The sequence below is a fragment of the Paroedura picta genome, chromosome 3 (genome assembly GCF_049243985.1).
Source record: "Paroedura picta isolate Pp20150507F chromosome 3, Ppicta_v3.0, whole genome shotgun sequence".
Lineage (NCBI taxonomy): Eukaryota > Metazoa > Chordata > Lepidosauria > Squamata > Gekkonidae > Paroedura > Paroedura picta.
The window spans coordinates 1,102,325-1,120,452 of record NC_135371.1 but is presented as its reverse complement, the minus strand read 5'-3'; the positions used below and the strand labels follow the sequence as shown (position 1 = coordinate 1,120,452).

Genomic DNA, 18,128 nt, shown 5'->3' with positions numbered 1-18,128 from the left:
GCGGTCGGCGCCCTGCGGGGGGCGCTCGCGAGTCACTCCTGCCTGGGCCTGCAGCACCGAACGGATTAAAGGGAACGAGCAGCGGCTTCCTAGAGGGGCGGAGCCAGGCGGAAGGGGAAGGAAAAGGCATTTCCGGGGGGTATGCGAGCGGCTTCCTAGAGGGGCGAGGCGGGGGCGGCTTGGCTCTTGCCGGGCCCAGGAGACCCGCGGGAGGGGAAGGGCCTTCGGCAGCCAGATCCGCTCGAGACTCGCGCGCAGGTGAGGCGAGCAGGTGAGGCGGGCAGGTGGGGGGAGAAGAAGCGGTCCAGCCTCGCGTCCTTTTCTGTTGCCCGCTCGACGGAGACAAAAGCGCGGCCTCCTCCGGGCACCGCCGCCCCCGGGGAGCTCTGCGCGCGAGGAAGCCCGGGGGTGGGGGTGGGGGTGGGGGTGGGGGTGGGGGGGGGGTGTCGGGGGGGGCCTCAGCTTTCCAGCTCTGGAGGAGAGAGAGTCGTCTGTTTTTTAGACGGGGAGGTGAGATTAAATAGTTTACAAATGGGATGTATCCTTCCTTAGTGTTTGTCCCACGTACCCAAAGGCCCCGGGCTCCGTGCGGCCCCCCTGGCTCCCTCCGCCGCCCTGGGCACTGCGGACCGGCCCTCTGGTTGGGGCACCCGGTGGGTGGGTGGGTGGGGGGGAGCGAAATCCTCCCTCACGGGCCGGATCCAAAGAATGGCCACTGGAGATCCGTCATCTGTTTGGGGCCTTCTCTCGGGCTCTTCTTGCTTTTCCCAAGTCTTTTGGAGTTTCGGGAAGGCAGAAGTCTAGAAGGACATTTCTGCTGCTGCCCACTTCCCATGGTCTTCAGCTGACCTCTGCAGACTCCCTTGAGAGCCTTGGGGTTTCCCAGGACTGCTGGAGAGGCAAATTAATGCAGTCAAACAAAAAAAAGACTTCCTTCCAACTCAGCCGACCCTCACCTTGAAAGGGTGGATCTGGCCATCTGGATCCATCTCAGGGTGACATCGAGACTGGACTACTGCAGCACATGTCCATGGGTCTCCCGTTCAGGAACTCCGTCTGGGGCAGAACGCTGCAATTGGACTATTATTTTGATTATTTTTTATTTATTTTATATTTGGGTTTGTATATTATTGTATAACCATTGCAACATTTATGTTGCCATGTGATTTAAAGCCATTACAAAAGTGTAAGTAAACACTCCAGTTACCATTCCAGTGCCTGTATCCCTTGCCCTCTCCTATTCTGGGGAGGAAAGTTCCTGTAGGAGGAAGCCAATCCTAATGTTGTTCTACAATTCGTGCCTAGTGGAAAAGTCAATTTTGCAGTCCCTTTGGAACTGAGCATGCTCCTGTGGGGGTCCCAGGTCTTCCTGGAGCTCATTCCACCAGGTGGGAGCCTGGACCAAGAAGGTTGTGGCCCTGGTTGAGGACAAGTGTATGTCTTGAGGGCCAGGGAACAACAGCTGGTTCATATGGGCAAAGTGAATTATCTATAGCTAGACTAGATGCAGTCACTCCACTCCATACCTGCAAGATGACCCCTTCCCTTATGGTCTGCCATGACAACTAGAAAGACAGAAATGCTTCTGACTGGGAAGGTGGAGCGCTTCCTTCTGCCCTCTTCTACCTGCAACTTGGTCTCTTCTTCTAAGATTTGCCATGACAGCTTCCCTTGCCTGAGCAGGGACTTTTGCAGGTGGCCTCCTGCACATGGGCAAGTGACCAGGCCTCTTCCTTATTGGTCTCCTTTTTCTGGAACAGCCTGTCTGCAGAGGTCAGGAAGGCTCCCTGTAGTGAAATAATGGTTTCAATTCTTGTTTCTGCCAAACTTTGGTTCAGGCATTGGTTCAGGATTTTCTAATAGGCCCTCCAAAGAAGATCTTTGTTTCTTGGTACAAGTTTATACTGGCCAATTATCCCCTGTGACCTTCAAGAAGCTAACACTCTCAGAGCTACTCTGATAAGGACATGTGTTGGTTTATGCATTGGAAAAAGCAATAAAAAATCTTAATTTGTAACACCATTTTGTCAAACTTGTTCAAACCTTTGTCGTAAATCCTCTGGCACAGCAGGTGGGGGCGGGGCCTCTCCGCTGTCCTGATTTTGTACAGTCACTGACTTAATCGGCACACCTCAGAATTTCTTGGCAGCCTGAAAGAAGGGGACTGTTGTCTGATAAATGGACACTTTCCCATTTGATCCATTTCAGTTGACTCTGTCACCTTAACCAATAAGTTCCTATATTTGGTTTTATTTTGCTGGCTGCTGTGTGTATTTTGCCATCTGCCATTTTCCTCTTGGTTTGTTGACGCCTCCTGTTCCTCCAGGCAGCCGCAGGTCCCCTGCCCTGGAGAACTTAAGGGCCCTCTTCCCTCTGCTCAACTGGCTGCTCGAATACAGCTACTAGCAAATATTTCCGGCCTCTTCAGGAGATATCTGCAGCAGTTAAGACATTAAACAGTCACTGAGTCCCAGGCTCCAGTTTTGTACTGAGAACAATCTCTCCACCAGAGTTGGTGATGTAGCTCTGTTCTCTTTTAGTTTCTTTTTGACTTTTTGATGTGTTTTCCTTTCCCCCTTCTTAGTTATATAAGTAAAGCTATCTTTCCACAGTTGGAGGCAAGCCAAAGAAAAGGGAAGGAGATGGAAGAGCAGGAGGACCCAGAAGGGCCTGGAACTGCCAAGAGATCGAGGAAGGGTTCCCATCCCATCCAAACAGGGAGGGGTGCTGAATTTTGGGAAACAGCTGGGCCAGAGGTCTTGGCTCAGGACACTATGACTGCAGAAGTACGCAGCCGTTGCTTCCGACAATTCCGCTACCACGAGGCTGACGGACCCCAAGAGGTATGCAGAATGCTCCACGGACTTTGTAACCACTGGCTGGAGCCGGAGAGGCGCACCAAGAAACAGATCCTGGACCTGGTGATCCTGGAGCAGTTCCTGGCCATCCTGCCCCAGGAAATACAGGGCTGGGTCAGAAAATGCGGGCCGGAGAGCAGCTCCCAGGCGGTGGCCCTGGCCGAAGGTATCCTGAGGCAGGATGAAGAGAAGAGGCAGGAGGAGCAGGTGAGGGGGCTTCCTTCACTCATCCTAGGGCTTCCTGGCTGATATAAACATAATAAATATAATAAATAAATATTTCTCCCTCTAGAGAATTCACTTGACTGGGAAGAAAACACAATTCTTGCCCCTGTGGTTGAAGCAGCTCTGCTGGTCAATGCAGGGATGAGTAGTCTGGGAGTGGGGCAGGATCCGTCTCCTCTGCCAGTTCCTTTCCTCTGTTTACCCAGCTCCTTCTCTTTTCTCAGATGTGGGGACCAGCAGCGAAGAGGGATGTCACCTTCTCTGAGGGGGAAGGATCTCATTTGGAGAAATGGCAGAAGATTCAGGGCCATGAGAGGGCCCAAGATGTCCACTTACGTGGTAAGACTGTTTTCTGGCCAGATGGGACTGTGGAAAGAGGGAAGTTCTTGGGTAGAAGGTTTAGGATAGGAGGAAAATGAAACACATCTACACACAAAACAGGGTCAAGTTATGGGATTCAGGGCCATAGGATGTAGTGATGGCCACGCCCTTGAAAGGTGACTAGACAGATTCATGGAAGGCAGTCTTAGGCGCAGCTCCTTGCTGTGAAAAACGTATGGAGCCTCCATGTTCCAGGGCAGCGTACCTCTGAAAACACATTGCTAGTGGAATACGTTTACTCCGGGAGGTGAAAGGGGAGGGGGCTGGAGTTTACCTCATTCCTTCTGGTCATTTGCGGAGAGGGCTGAAGAGTCGACGATACCCCTGTGAAGAGTTACTCATCAGCAGGCCTATCAAGCTGCAATTGAAGGTATCACTATGGGCAGCCCAGCTGAAGTTCAGCTCCTCCATCCATCTCTGGGCACTACTCTTTGGGTCACAACCATCTCTGGGCACTACTCTTTTCCTTCACCTGCAACACTGAAAGAGTTAATCTGAATGAGTTGTTTCCTAGAGTGGCCATGTGGGGGAGACTTTGCTATTGGATGTCCTGAGACCCCAGAGGGCATTCACAAGTGTGGGGGGGGGTCCGGTTTTCAGTCCTGGAAGGGAGAAATGTAGATTTTTTGATGAGGAGTTCATATTCTGTAGTTTTCAAATGTTAGGAATAGTTTAAAATGTCTGTTCCATGTAGGCAAAGGTCCAGCCTCCTTCCTGCTCCCGCTGGCCTTCTTTGGTGCCCTGGGCACCGCAGACCCCGTCTCCCTGGGGCCAGAATGAGGCATGGGGGGTGTGGGTTGGAGGGGGTCGAATTCCCTCTCCCCTTAGGCTGAATCGTTTGTTGTTTGGGGCTTGGTTGCCATCGATGGGAAGATGCTCCACAGAATGAAGAAAGAGAAAACATGTGTTGTGGTGTATTAATTTGCACGATTGTCATGCTTGGTCTCCCAGTACCGACCCACAGAAGGCATGATGGGAACGAGCTCCTTACACAAGAATGTAAATTTATTCAGTTAACAAAAGAGAACCAGGTTAGGTCATCAGGTAAACAAAAATAGAAAGAAAAGCAGTGCCTATGCAAAGTGCAAACTTCTTCGGACTTTTTCCCTCACAAACATTTTGCTTCAAGGGGAGATGACTCTGCTTCCAGAGGACAGCCAGGCAGCTCCGGAGAAGCCCAGCAGAAGAGGATGGAGAAGTAAACAAGGCAAGCAGAGAGTTGGGGGGGGGGGGCAGCAGGGATCCCAAACCTGCAACAAACTGGATGGGCTGAGGGATAACTGTGGATACTTTTAATATCTAAGATGGAGGAGGAGAAAAGGCGTTGGCATGTGCAAGCAATAAGAAGTCCATCTCTCTGGGGATGAGCAAATTTGAAAGGGGGGGATTTTCCTTCTTTTGCATTAAAGGGGAAAGCATCAAGGAGGAGTCTTCCTGTAGGGGGACTGAGGGTTTAGGCAAGTTATCGGCTGACTGCTGTGTGATGGGAGTAGGGGGAGAAACCCTCCTGTCTGGCCCTGAAGACACAGAAGACATGGCTGGGGTTGGCCCGTCATTTGGGTTCTAATTCAGGCCAGATGATCAGGGAGGGAACCCTGCAGGCCTTGGGGAAAAGGCCCTTCGGTGGTCTCCCACCAGGAATTGCTTTTGCATGATTAATAAGGAAACAGAGGCGGGGTTACTTAAGAACAGCAAGGCTGAACGAGGGGAAAGGGTCAGTCAGGCTTGTCTGCAGCCATCACCTAGAGGCCTTAACCCCACCCCCACCCACCCCAACTGGCATCCCTTCCAAAAACTGCGAGGGGCCCTTTGGGCTGTGCTATTCTCTTGGAGAGGTTCTGGCTTCCCCCTCCCCTGCAGCAAGCATGTTTGGTTTAGTAAGACGTTCTGCCAAAGGATAAAAACACTCCTTGTGAGTGAGCACTCCCTGGTTGGTGGCCTGGCTTCTTGCCTGGGTGGAGACCGGACCTCTTAATTCCGGCAGCAGATGTAGGGGAGACTTGTGGGTAATTCCAGGGCTCTGTTTGGAAGAACCCAAGAAGCTGAAGGAAACTTCAGAGATGGTCCACACAGGCAGGTGGGAAGGCATATTTCATGTGCATATTGTTGTATGATGATTTAACATACAGCAGGAACAAGCCCCTGAAACTAAGCCTTTCAGGGGCTTGTCCCTGCTGTAGGTTGAACCATACAGTATGGATGGGAGTTTCAATTTCTTGTGCAAATCAGACATCCAAGTGTGGCTGCTGAAGGGGCCTCTCTATTCTAACAGGTGAGCAGAGGAATGAGGACGAGGAGGAGCTGCATTGCCTGTCGCCAGATGAAGACAAGAATAGAGACCCGAGAGGAGATTTTGGGAATCAAAGCAGACCCAAAAGGCAGGAAGGAAGTCATACAGTTGAACAGAGGGATGAACCTATTCCTTGCCAAGAGGAGGATCTCCAAGAAGTAATTCACATTGTGGAGGAATCCTACAAGTGCTTGGAGTGTGGCATGAAGTTCTCTGATCAAGCCCAATATTATGTCCATTTGCTAATGCACACTGGAGAGAAGACCCATCAATGCCTGGAGTGTGGAAAGAGCTTCCGTTACAGAGCAGAACTCCTTAAACATCAGCACACACATGCAGGAGAGAAACATGATAGCTGCTCAGACTGTGGTGAGAGTTTTTCTCAGAAAGCTGACCTGCTTAAACACCAATGCAGTCATTTGGGAGTGAATCAGTTTATCTGTTCAGAGAGTGGAATGTCATTCTCACACGGAAGCCAGGTTAATGTACATTTCCCAAAGCACAATATAATGAAGGCATGTAAATGCTTTCGGTGTGGCAAGTACTTTAAATACAGATCGCAGCTTCTTGCACACCAAAGAATGCATACGGGGGAGAGACCATTTGAATGCACTGTGTGTGGAAAAAGATTCCGTAAGAGTGGTGATCTCGTACTGCACCAAAGAATCCACACAGGGGAGAAACCTTTTGAATGTTCAGACTGTGGAAAGCGATTCTATCACAGAAGCAATTTTCAACGCCATCAGAAAACCCACACAAATGAGAAACCGTTTGAATGCTCATGGTGTGGAAAGAAATTCGGTAAGCGAGGCAATCTCCTACTGCACCAAAGAATCCACACAGGGGAGAAACCTTTCGAATGCTCAGAATGTGGAAAGAGATTCCGTGACAGTAGCAATTTTTACCGTCATCTAAGAACCCACACAAAGGAGAAACCATTTGAATGCTCAGAGTGTGGAAAGAGATTTGGGAAGAGTGAAGATCTCGTACTGCACCAAAGAATCCACACTGGAGAGAAACCTTTTGAATGCTCAGTATGTGGAAAGCGAGTCCGTTATAGTAGCAATTTTCAACGCCATCTAAGAACCCACACAAAGGAGAAACCTTTTGAACGCTCAGAGAGTGGAACCAAATTCAGTCACCTTGCTAACCTCCTACAGCATCAAAGAACTTCCACAGGGGATAAACCTTTTGAAGATTCAGAGTGTGGACAGAAATTCAGTCACCTTGCTAATCTTTTACAGCATCAAAAAACTGACACAGGAGAGAAAACTTTTGAGAACTTAGATTTTGGGAAGAATTTCAGTCAGAGTGGCAGTCTGCAAGAGGATATGAGAGCACACACAGAGGAGAAACCTTTTGAATGCTCAGAATGTCAAAAGAAATTCAGTCGAAATTTTGACCTACAGAGACATGTAAGAACCCACACAGGGGAGAAACCATTTGAATGCCCAGAGTGTGGAAAGAAATTCAGTCAAAATTGTGATCTCCTAGTGCATCAAAGAACCCACACAGGGGAGAAACCATTTGAATGCTCACAATGTGGAAAGAGATTCAGTCAGAGTGGTCATCTTCACAAGCATATAGGAACCCACACAGGAGAGAAACCTTTTGAGTGCTCCGAGTGTGGGAGGAGATTCAGTCACAGATATAGTCTTCAACAGCACCTAAGTGTCCACACGGGAGAGAAACCTTTTGAATGCTCAGAATGTGGAAAGAGATTCAGTCAGAGTGGCGCTCTTCAAGAACATCAAAGAACCCATACAAAAGACAAACCATTTGAATGCTCAGAGTGTGGTAAGAGATACAGTCACAGATGTAGTCTTCAAAAGCACCTAAGAATCCACACAGGTGAGAAACCTTTTGAATGCTCAGTATGTGGGAAAAGATTCAGTCAGAGTGCCCATCTCCATAAGCATTTAAGAACCCACACTGGGGAGAAAGCTTTTGAGTGCTCAGAGTGTGGAAAAAGATTCAGTCACAGTGATGATCTCCTACTGCATCAAAGAACCCACACACGGGAGAAACCCTTGGAAAGTTAAGAGTCCGAAAAGAGGCTTAGCTAGAGTGACCAGCTTCTGCAGCATCAAGGAACCCACATGGGTAGAAACTTGAATGCTCAGAGTGTGGAAAGCAGTTGTGTAACGGTAGCAGATTTCAACAGCCTCCCAGAACCCTCGGAAAGTCAAAACGTCTGAGACTGTGGCATGAAATTCAGTCAGCAGAAACCTTCTAAAGCATTTTAAAGGGCGAGACTTTTCAACGCTCAGAAAGTGGAAAGAGATTCCGTGGGAATGGCAGTCTTTGAAAACCCACACAGAGGAGAAACTTTTCAGTGTTCAGTGTGTGAAAAGAGTTCTGTTCAGAGCTGTCTTCAAAAGCAGCTGTGCACACATTCCTTCTGAATGCTCAAAAGTGTGGGAAGAGATTCAGTTAGTTTGACCATCTTCAGTGGCATCAAAGAACCCTCGCAAGGAGAACACCTATAACTGCTTAGCTTGTGAAAAGAGCTGTTCTCTTGCCTGGAAGACAAGTACAGACCATAAAAAGGAAACCATGCAAACTCTTGCAAAGATCTTACATCTGCCCAGAATCCTGACCCTAACATGGAAGGAATGACAGAAATATTCAGACTGAAGACAGAACTCTTAACAGATCTCACAGGGAAGAAGGAAAGGTTGAGTTCTAGGTGTGGAAGGAGATTCAAGATCAGCCCATAGCTTCTTAACCATTGAGAAATCCACACAGGTGAAGGAACCTCATAAATACCACATAGCAAAAGGCTGAAGCAGAAATCCAGTCTTCCTGTTTCTCAGATAATCCACACACGGTCAAATTTTTTACTATACTTGGTTCTGCTGAAGCTATATGAATTACCCAGTATTGGAGGCTCAGAAATGCGCCAAAAGTAGTTATGTGAAGGTGGGCCTTTTTAGTGGTTGCCCTACTTCTGACGCCCGCAAAACTAGCAAAAACACACACTTTCCAAATCCTGTGAGGAAATAGAGAAGTCAAGGATGGGAGATATCTGTGGATAGATTTCAGGGGATCTGTCTACTTGGACAGGGAAAACTTGCCTCTTTCACTAACCTCTAGCTGAAATTCAGCACTTCCTTCAATTATAAATTTTGGCAAAAAAGCATTGTAGTATTAACAGTACCAGTAACTCTCATGAAAGGGACATCACAGATATTTTCATATCCCATTAAAGTTGTTGTAGTTGTAGTTGTATATGTCTTGAAGTATTGTTTACACTCATCACTATTCTTAAATTAGGATGATTCTTAGACCCACCCCTAGATCACCCACGATCCCAGTTTTCCTGTCTACAGACTCTTGTGCGACATGGCTGACCAACTTTTGGGCAACTCGGCATTCAGCCATAGAACAGTGAAGTCAGGTGTTCTCACATTGGTAACTTGAGGCATCTACATTGATTTCTGGTATTCCCTATTTCTGGTTGTTTTGTGTTCAATACACTGAAGAAAGTGTTTTCATTCTTTGTTAAAGTTCTGCACAACTGGACAGTTCACATTACAGTTTTTAACTTCGAAGCACATGTATTACTATAAAATAAATTTGTTTTTTTTGAAAATATTTGTATAACTATTTCCTTCATAATCCTTTGTATTTATTTTATGACTTTAAAAATGTGATTTTGAGAAGAGGCCCTTAGGCATCACCTGACTGGCTCCAGATTGAAGACTGTATCGAGTTTAGAGTTCTGTTTTTGACACACTGCCCAATGAGATCCGGTCCTGTGGGACCTGAAGCAGTTCCACAAAGCTTGCAAGGCAGAGCTGTTCCGATGAGACCCTGGAAACTCACTGACCTCTTTATCTGTATCCTAAGACACCTAAATAATGTAATGTTCATCTATGGAGTTATATTTTATAGATTGTCTTCCTCGCCCTTTCCCCCCTCTTGATAAGATGTGGTGGCGGGCAGAATACTCTCTGTATTTTCTAATCCTTATCCATGGTTCCTCTATATATTTGTGAAACAGTCTGGGGGGTGGAACGTATCCGACTGTCCGAGTTGGAATAGGGCTGATCAAAGCTGGCTGCACCCTGATTGGCCCTGCCCCTCTAGCTCCCGCCCTGTCACTGGACTCTAGCCTCTTTGCTCTCAGATGCACCTCAGTGCCTGGAGCCAGCAGCAGTAAGGGGAGAGGGCCCTGGGCAAAGGGGCCTGCTAGGCTGGGCTGAGCTCTGTCCCGGGCCTGCTAATGAGCTGGCCACCCCCGCCCCACTTGATCCGGCTTCTAGCTGCCTGGCCAGGGGAGGGGACCCTTTCAAGGCTTGTTCTTAGGAACAGGCTTTGAAGCTAGTAGTAATATATTATTATTATGTAGTTATATATGGTCACAATTAAGGTTAAGTTTTTAAATTTAAATTTCTATTGCATATTCAGATGTCCTAACCCACGCTCAACCTTTGAAGAAGGGTGGGCTAGGAATATAATGACAGATGGATCTTTGTGAGGAGGGAAATCCCTGCCTTGGAAGGAGAAAAGCAGCTACAGGAAAGGCAGTTTTGCGGGTGGGGGGGGGGGGGTCCATGGCTTTCTGCCCTCCTGAGGCTCCAGTTCTGATCTTGGTCTCCTCCCGTCCCGCACCCGCATCAAAGCACCGCCGGGGGGGGGGTTCAAAGTGGCCCCAATCCCACCCACTCCCCTCCCCCCCCAGTGCTCGAGGGCTGAGGTGAAAATGCTGGAGGAGGAGGGGCCTGCGTGGGGGAAGGGCGTACCAAAGCCCTGCTTCTATTGGGCGGTGAGGGCCAATCAGAGCGTGGCCTGGTCCTGATTGGCTGGAGTGGGGCTTCCCAGACAGGACGGGGGGTTCTGTTGCCTGGGCAACAAAAGGGCGGTGGGGGAGGGGCAGAAAAGCGCGGGAGTTTCGCTGAGGGCGGCTGGAGCGAGGGAGGGGGCGTGGTCTCTGGCCTCGCCTCGGGGTCAGGGCCGGCCTGGGGGGGGGAGGCCTCGGGGTCAGGGCCGGCCTGGGGGGGGGGAAGGCCTCGGGGTCAGGGGCAGCGGAGGGGCCGGGGAAGGAGCGGGGGTCGCCGGAAGGGGCGCCAGGGTGGCCGAGGAAGCCCCGTGGAAGAGCAGGCGGGCTGGGAGAGCTCTGCTTGCCAGCTCCCGCCGGGAGCTCTTCGCGTTTGCCCCCCAAGTCCACTTTGAAGAGGGCGGGGCTCTCCCGGGGGGGCCCTCCTGCACCCAGAGGGACTCGCGAGCAGCCCCGCCCAGTTGCCCGGCGGGAGGGGTCGGGAGCCTTTCTTCTCCTCCTGCAGCCCCGAAAGGGTTAAGCCCAGCGAGTCGCTTCCTAGAGAGGCATGGCTGCTTGGCACTTGCAGGGCCCCAGAGGCCGGGGAGGGGAGGGGAGGGGGCTGCAGAGCTGCAGGGGGCGGGGGGGCTTTTGCTGCCGGATCCCGGGGAGGCTTGCGCGCGAGTAAGTCATGGGGCGGGGGGGGGGGGATAAGCTTTTCAGTCCCGGGAGGGAGGCCGGCGGCTCCCGGGTGCTTCGGGCAAGGAGCTGGTATTGTTGTTATTGTTGTTATTATTAGATTTATTAGATTTATGTTGAATAGCTTTCCGATGCCATACATGGCGTTGCCATTTCCCTAGGGGTTTGATGCTTCCCCCTGGTCATCCAGGCAGCCCCTTCACCCTGACCTGGAGAGGCTTCATGTTCCTCTGACCCTTCCCCCCCTGCCAAGGACTGGGGCAGACCCCTTGCCAAATGCATCCTAAGGGGGTATCTGCCATGGTTCAGCCCTTGTCAGTCGCTCTGTCCTGGGCTCCAGTTTACGTTGAGATTAGCCCCTCCTCTGATAGGCAGTTCTCAGAGGCTAAGATCGCAAGATCAGCGACAGATTTTTAAAGAGCCAAATAAAGACCATTTACTTTCCCGAGGGACCAAATGGGCATACCTTAGAAAGCTGGATACATAATATAACACAATGACATAAATCCAAAGCACAATCTGCCCTTCATAGTACTTGGATGGGAGACCTCGCAGCGAATACCCAGGTTGCCAAGTGGGGACAGGCAATGGCAAACTACCTCCGGACATCTCTTGCCTGGCTGCCAGACAATTTTAGGATCTCCTAGCTACATAACACACATGCTATGTGGTAAATAAACATCCGGATTTAAAAATTAGAGGAAGATTCTCCACCTGCTTCCTTGGAGAATCTTTTAACCAGGGTCAGTGATGTGGCTCCTTTCCCTTTTCATTTCATTCTGGCTTTTTTATGTTTTCTTCTCTCTCTTCATAGCCACATGAGTAAAGGTATCTTCCAGCGTTGGAGGCAACCCAAAGTAAGGGGAATGAGATGGCAGAAGAGGAACCAGAGGTACTCGGCAATAGCAAAAGATCAGAGAAAGGGGCTGAATTTTGTCAAAGAGCTGTGACAGAGACCAACGTTCAGGATACCATGGCGGCAGAAGTACGCAGCCGATGCTTCCGGCAGTTCCGCTACCAGGAGGCCGCTGGGCCCCGGGAGGTTTGCAGCCGGCTCCACGGACTTTGCAGCCGCTGGCTGGAGCCGGAGAGGAGCACCAAGAGGCAGATGCTGGACCGGGTGATCCTGGAGCAGTTCCTGGCCCTCCTGCCCCGGGAGATGCAGGGCTGGGTGAGAGGATGCGGGCCGGAGAGCAGCTCCCAGGCGGTGGCCCTGGCCGAAGGCTTCCTCCTGAGTGAGGCAGAGCAGGTGAAGGGTTTTTTTCTGCTCTGTTCAAGTGACATCCTTATGCTCAGGTTTTCCAGCCAGATATTTCCACGTCTAGAGAATTCACTAGGCTGGGGTGGGGAACCCTGATTCTTGCCCCTGGCCAGCTGGTGCAGGGCTGAGTAGGCTGGGACTGGGGAAGGATGGTCTCCACATCCTGGTCCATTCCTTCTCTTTCCTGCCCTTTCAGATGTGGGGACCAGCAGTGAAGATGGAAGCTGACTTCTCTGAGGAGGAAGGGTCTCCTTTGGAGGAAGGGCAGAGGGCTCAGGCCCAGGAGCATGCCCAAGATGCCCTCTCACGTGGTAAGGCAGTTTCTTGAATAGGCGGTTTGGGACAGGAGAAGATGGAAATAATTCTGTACGGAACGCAGTCAGTATCTGGGAATCGGGGCCTTTGCATGTAGTGGTGGCCACTCCCTTGAAAGGTAATTAAGATTCATAGAAGGCAGTCTGGGGCGCAGCTCCTAGCCAGGGCAAGTGAATGGAGCACCCATGTTCTGTGGCACCATGCCTCTGGAAATGCTTGGTGGGCCACAGGCAGAAAGAAGAGAGTGAACAATGGATGCCAGCCTGTAGCTTGGTACCCCTATAAAATCAGAGTCCAGGAGCACCTTTAAGGCAACAAAGATTTATTCAAGGCGTGAGCTTTCGAGTGCAAGCACCCTTCGTCAGACTGAGAACTGACCATCATAACAGTAGGAATATATGAGCAAAAGTTATTCCTGTTCCATCAGTTAACTGTGTCACACCATCCACACACAGCCACATGATAACTCCCTGCCAAACCAGCCAATCAGACCCCTCGAACCCATTTGTACCCCTTTACTCATTTGGTACCCGTATCATGCTCGGGGGTGATGTGTGGACTGGAGTGGACTATGTGTGGACTATAGGGGCATCAGAGGACATTGCTGTTCCCCTGGGGTCTTCCTAGACGCCAAGGTCACCTCTTGGTTTTCAGAGCATTTGGTGCCTGTATTCTGCCCTTCCCACAATTTACTTAAAATCCTTACGCATTTGGTTGGGTGTGCCTATGTCAGGGTTTCACAGCCCTGACAAGGAGGCTCACAAACTGGGATTTAGATAAGCTAGTGAACAAGGGAGTTTAGGCTAACAATCTTTCTTCCTTCTTTATCTCTGTCGCAGGCAGTGGACGGGTGGTTTTCAGCCATTATCTTGGCAGAGGCGTGGAAATGGCTGCTGCAAGTGTAGTCCAGGTAGAGGAGATGAGCAGGGGACAGCCTGGGTCCTTCCCTCCCCCTTTCAAGGAGGAGTTTTTGGCGCTGCAGGCACTGCTGAGGTGTCCAAAGGAGAGAGGCCAAACTCTGCCTCTTGCACCCTCCCCAATTGCCCACCCCCCCCAGTGTGCTTCCTCTGCCTGGCATGAACTCCCGACAAGAGAATCTGCTTTCTCTTCCAGCGTCCCTTTTCCTTTGAGGAGGTGGCCGTGTATTTCACTGAGGCAGAGTGGGCCCTGCTGGATCCGGGTCAAAGAGCTCTCTACACGGAAGTCATGCTGGAGAACTACGGGAGCGTGGCCTCTTTGGGTAAGGCTTTTTCATGTGGGCCAAAGTTGCAGGGCCAAAGTTGTAAATTGTTGCAATTGGAAGGAGGCACGATTCAAAATTTGGGACATGAATAAATAGTATTCAGGCTTGCCCAGTTATTACACTATGCAGGGCTGCCCTGGAAGCTGCTCTGGAAACTCCAGCTGGTCCAGAATGCAGCAGCTCAGGTCCTCATGAGGACCCAATAGAGAGCACATATTACACCTGTGCTCTCCCAACTGCAGTGGCTCCAGATAGGAAACCAGATCAGGTTGAAGGTTTTGACTCTTACTTTCAAAGTATGGTCTGGGACCCCTCCATCTATGGGAACGCCTCTTCTACACCCCCAGGGGTCAGGGTCAAATAAGCATTGGTACTAGCTGAGGCCAGTTTTACTTCTTTGGGGTTGGGGAGCCTAAATAAATTCTGACTAATAGATCTCTGGGGGACATGTAGATAGTGACAGTCCTGGAAATAAATGCGTCCCAGATCCCCAGAGAAGGGCTAGTGAGTCTCTCAAGCGGTTGGCTGTAAGTGGTTCCTTTCACAGTTATGGAAAAGAAATCAAGGTGTTTCTGCTCTCTGTCTTTCAAGAGCAAATCAGACCTCCTTGTGTGACTCCTAATGGGGTCTCTCTCTCTCTTCCAACAGGAGGTGATCAGAACCATGGGGAGTATAAAGAGCTGCATCGTCTATCACCAGATGAAGACCTGAGGAGAAACTTCAGGAGTCAAAGCAGACCCAAAAGGCCGAAACGAAGCCACAGAGTCAAGCAGAGGGATGAATCAATTCCTTGCCAAGGGGGAGAGGTAATCCACATGGTGGAAGAAACTTACCAGTGCTTGGAATGTGAAATGAACTTCTCAGATCAAACCCAACATAATATCCATTTGCAAATGCACAGTAGAAAGGAGATCCATCCTTGTCTGGAGTGTGAAAAGAGCTTCCATTGCAGAGCAGACTTTTTGAAACATCAACAAACAAATGCAGGGGATAAATGTTATAATTCCTCAGACTGCAGGGAGAGAGTATCAAAGAAACCAGACCTTATGAAACACCAAAGGATTCATTCAAAAGAGAAGCCGTTTACGTGTTCAAAGAATGGAATGGCATCCTTTGATGGAAGAAAGGGAGATCTACACTTCCCAAGGAACATTACAATAAAGGCAGGTAAATGCCTTTGGCGTGGAAGGTACTATAAATACAGATCACAGCTCCTTGTACATCAAAGAATCCATACCGGGGAGAAACCTTTTGAATGTTCAAAGCATGGAAAGAGATTCAGTGAGGCTGGCAGTATTCAACAACAACATGAAACCGAATCCAGGAAGAAACTTTTTGAATGTTCAGAGTGTGGAAAGAAATTCTGTCAGAGTAGCCAACTACAGCAGCACCTAAGAACCCACACAGGGGAGAAACCATTTGAATGCTCAGAGTGTGGAAAGCAATTTTGTTATAGTAGCAGTTTTCAGCGGCATTTAAGAAGCCACTCAAAGGAGAAACCATTTGAATGTTCGATGTGTGGAAAGAAATTCAGTCAGCTTGGAAATCTTCAACAACATCAAAGAACCCACACAGGGGAGAAACCTTTTGAATGCTCAGTATGTGGAAAGAGATTCAGGTTGAGTGGCCATCTTCAACTGCATCAGAGAACCCACACAGGAGAGAAACCTTTTGAATGCTCAGAATGTGGGAAGAGATTCAGTCACAGATGTAGTCTTCAAAAGCACCTAAGAATCCATACAGGTGAGAAACCTTTTGAATGCTCAGAGTGTGGTAAGAGATTCAGTGGGGCTGGCAGTTTTCAACAACATCAAAGAATCCACAGAGGTGAAAAACGTTTTGAATGCTCAGAGTGTGGAAAGAGATTCAGTCAGAGTGGCAATCTTCAACGCCATCAAGAAACCCACAGAAGTGAAAAATCTTTTGAATGTTTGGAGTGTGGAAAGAGATTCAGTCACAGATGTAGTCTTCAACAGCACCTAAGAATCCACACAGGGGTGAAACCGTTTGAATGCTCAGAGTGTGGGAAGAGATTCAGTGGAGCTGGCAATCTTCAGCAACATCAAAGGACCCACACAGGGGAGAAACCTTTTGAATGCTCAGAGTGTGGAAAGCGATTTTCTTACAGTAGCAGTTTTCAACGGCATCTAAGAACCCACACAAAGGAGAAACCGTTTAAATGCTCAGAGTGTGGAAAGAAATTCAGTGAACTCGGCAATCTTCAACAACATCAAAGAATCCACACAGGGGAGAAACCTTTTGAATGTTCAGAGTGTGGAAAGAGATTCAGTAGGAGTGGCCATCTTCATGACCATTTCCGTACACACACAGGGGAGAAACCTTTTGAGTGCTCAGAGTGTGGCAAGAGATTCAGTCGTAATGACAATCTTCAACTGCATCTAAGAACACACACAGAAGAGAAACTTTTGAATGCTTAAAGTCTGGAAATGCCTTCAACTGGAGCACCACTTTTCAGCAGCATCTAAGAAAATTCACCAATGGTAATGCACATAGTGTGAAAAGAAATCCATTCAGAGCTGTGCTCTTCAAAGGCAACTATGAACCCACACAGGGTAGAATCCTTCAGAAATCTCTTGAGTATGGGGAGAAATTCCACAGCATGAAATATTTTTTCTATTATTTCACACATAACAGACAACCACAGACCAGAGAAAGAACTTAAACCATGTAAACTCTTGTAAAGGGCTTGTTTCTGCCCAGAATCCTGACCCTAATCTGGAAGAAATGATAGGAATATTCAGATTTAAGACAGAACTTAAATAGATCTCGCATGGAAGAAAGACGGAATGTAGACTGAGAGTGGAAGGATATTCAAGACCAGCCCATATTTCCTTAACAATACGGGGCAGATTAATAAATACTGTGAGGCAGGAGAATGAGGCAGAGATTCAGCCTTCCTGTTTCTCAGACAATCCGCACAAGGGAGAATCCTTAATCATTGTTGAGCCATGAAATAGTGTCGTGAGGTGTTTTTAGGGATATAGATTTTCAGTATTCCCTATCTACAATTGCTTGTTGATCGGTACATGGAAGGGAGTTGTTTCCATTCTTTGTTAAGTTTTGCAAAACTGGACAGTTCAAAGGACGATTCTTAACTGTTTCAGAGCCTGTTAGCCCTTTCGTAATATCGTTAGGCCTGGAAGCAACGAGGGGATACCCGGCAAGTTCACCCAAGTTCAAATTGTTATTTAATCCAGTAATAAAGAAGTACGTGTATAATGAACTTGGGTTTTTAAAGATTATCTTGATGGGGGGCTGCTTTTTGCATGTGGGGTGCATTTGAAAAAGCAGCATGTTCTGCGGGGTGGGGCTATTTATTTTATTACATTTTATACTGCCCTCTTCTAAGGCTCAGGACGGATCACACAGAATGTAATTGAACAATACATTTAACTGACAATATAAATAAAGGTAACAATAGTAATAACAATAAACAGGATAACATCTGGCCCATCCTACATCAATTGCAATGGTTGCCAGTTGAATTCCGAATCAGGCTAAAGGTTCTGGTAATTACCTTCAAGGCCATACACAGTCAGGTCCCAGTGTACCTGAGGGACTGCCTCCCTGCCTATGCCCCCAAAAGAGCCATACGCTCTGCCGTCACCGACCAGCTAATGGTCCCTGGCCCTAAAGTCCACCTGGCCTCAATCAGGGCCAGAGCCTTCTTTGTCCTGACCCCCACCTGGTGGAACGAGCTCCCGGAGGAGATCAGGGCCCTGACAGAACTAAAACAGTTCCGCAGGGCCTGCAAAAGGGAGCTCTTCCACCAGGGGTTTGGATGAGGCCAGGCACAATCAACATTGCAGGACCCCTGCTGGACAAGGTGACCCATTGGTCTGATCCAGCAGGGATCTTATGTTCTTATGAATCCCCTGTGAAATGGAGCAGTTTAAATTCTGGGACGAAGAAGAGCTGGTTCTTATATGCCGCATTTCTCTACCCGAAGGAGTCTCAAAGCGGCTTACATTTGTCTTCCCTTTCCTCTCCCCACAATAGACACCCTGGGAGGGAGGGAGGGAGGGAGGGAGGGAGGGGAGGCTGAGAGAGCCCTGAGATTCCTGCTCAGTCAA

General features: G+C 49.0%; 1 protein-coding gene across 1 annotated transcript; it reads left to right on the top strand.

Moving 5' to 3' along the window:
- The first annotated feature begins 2,615 nt into the window (after positions 1-2,615).
- LOC143834133 (uncharacterized) lies at positions 2,616-16,520 on the top strand. Its single transcript, XM_077330740.1, is given in 6 exon segments — positions 2,616-3,065; positions 3,308-3,422; positions 4,594-4,671; positions 5,737-7,653; positions 12,625-12,628; positions 15,410-16,520. Coding segments are annotated over 6 exon segments (3,648 nt in total). The 5' UTR covers positions 2,616-2,642.
- Positions 16,521-18,128: the final 1,608 nt, after the last annotated feature.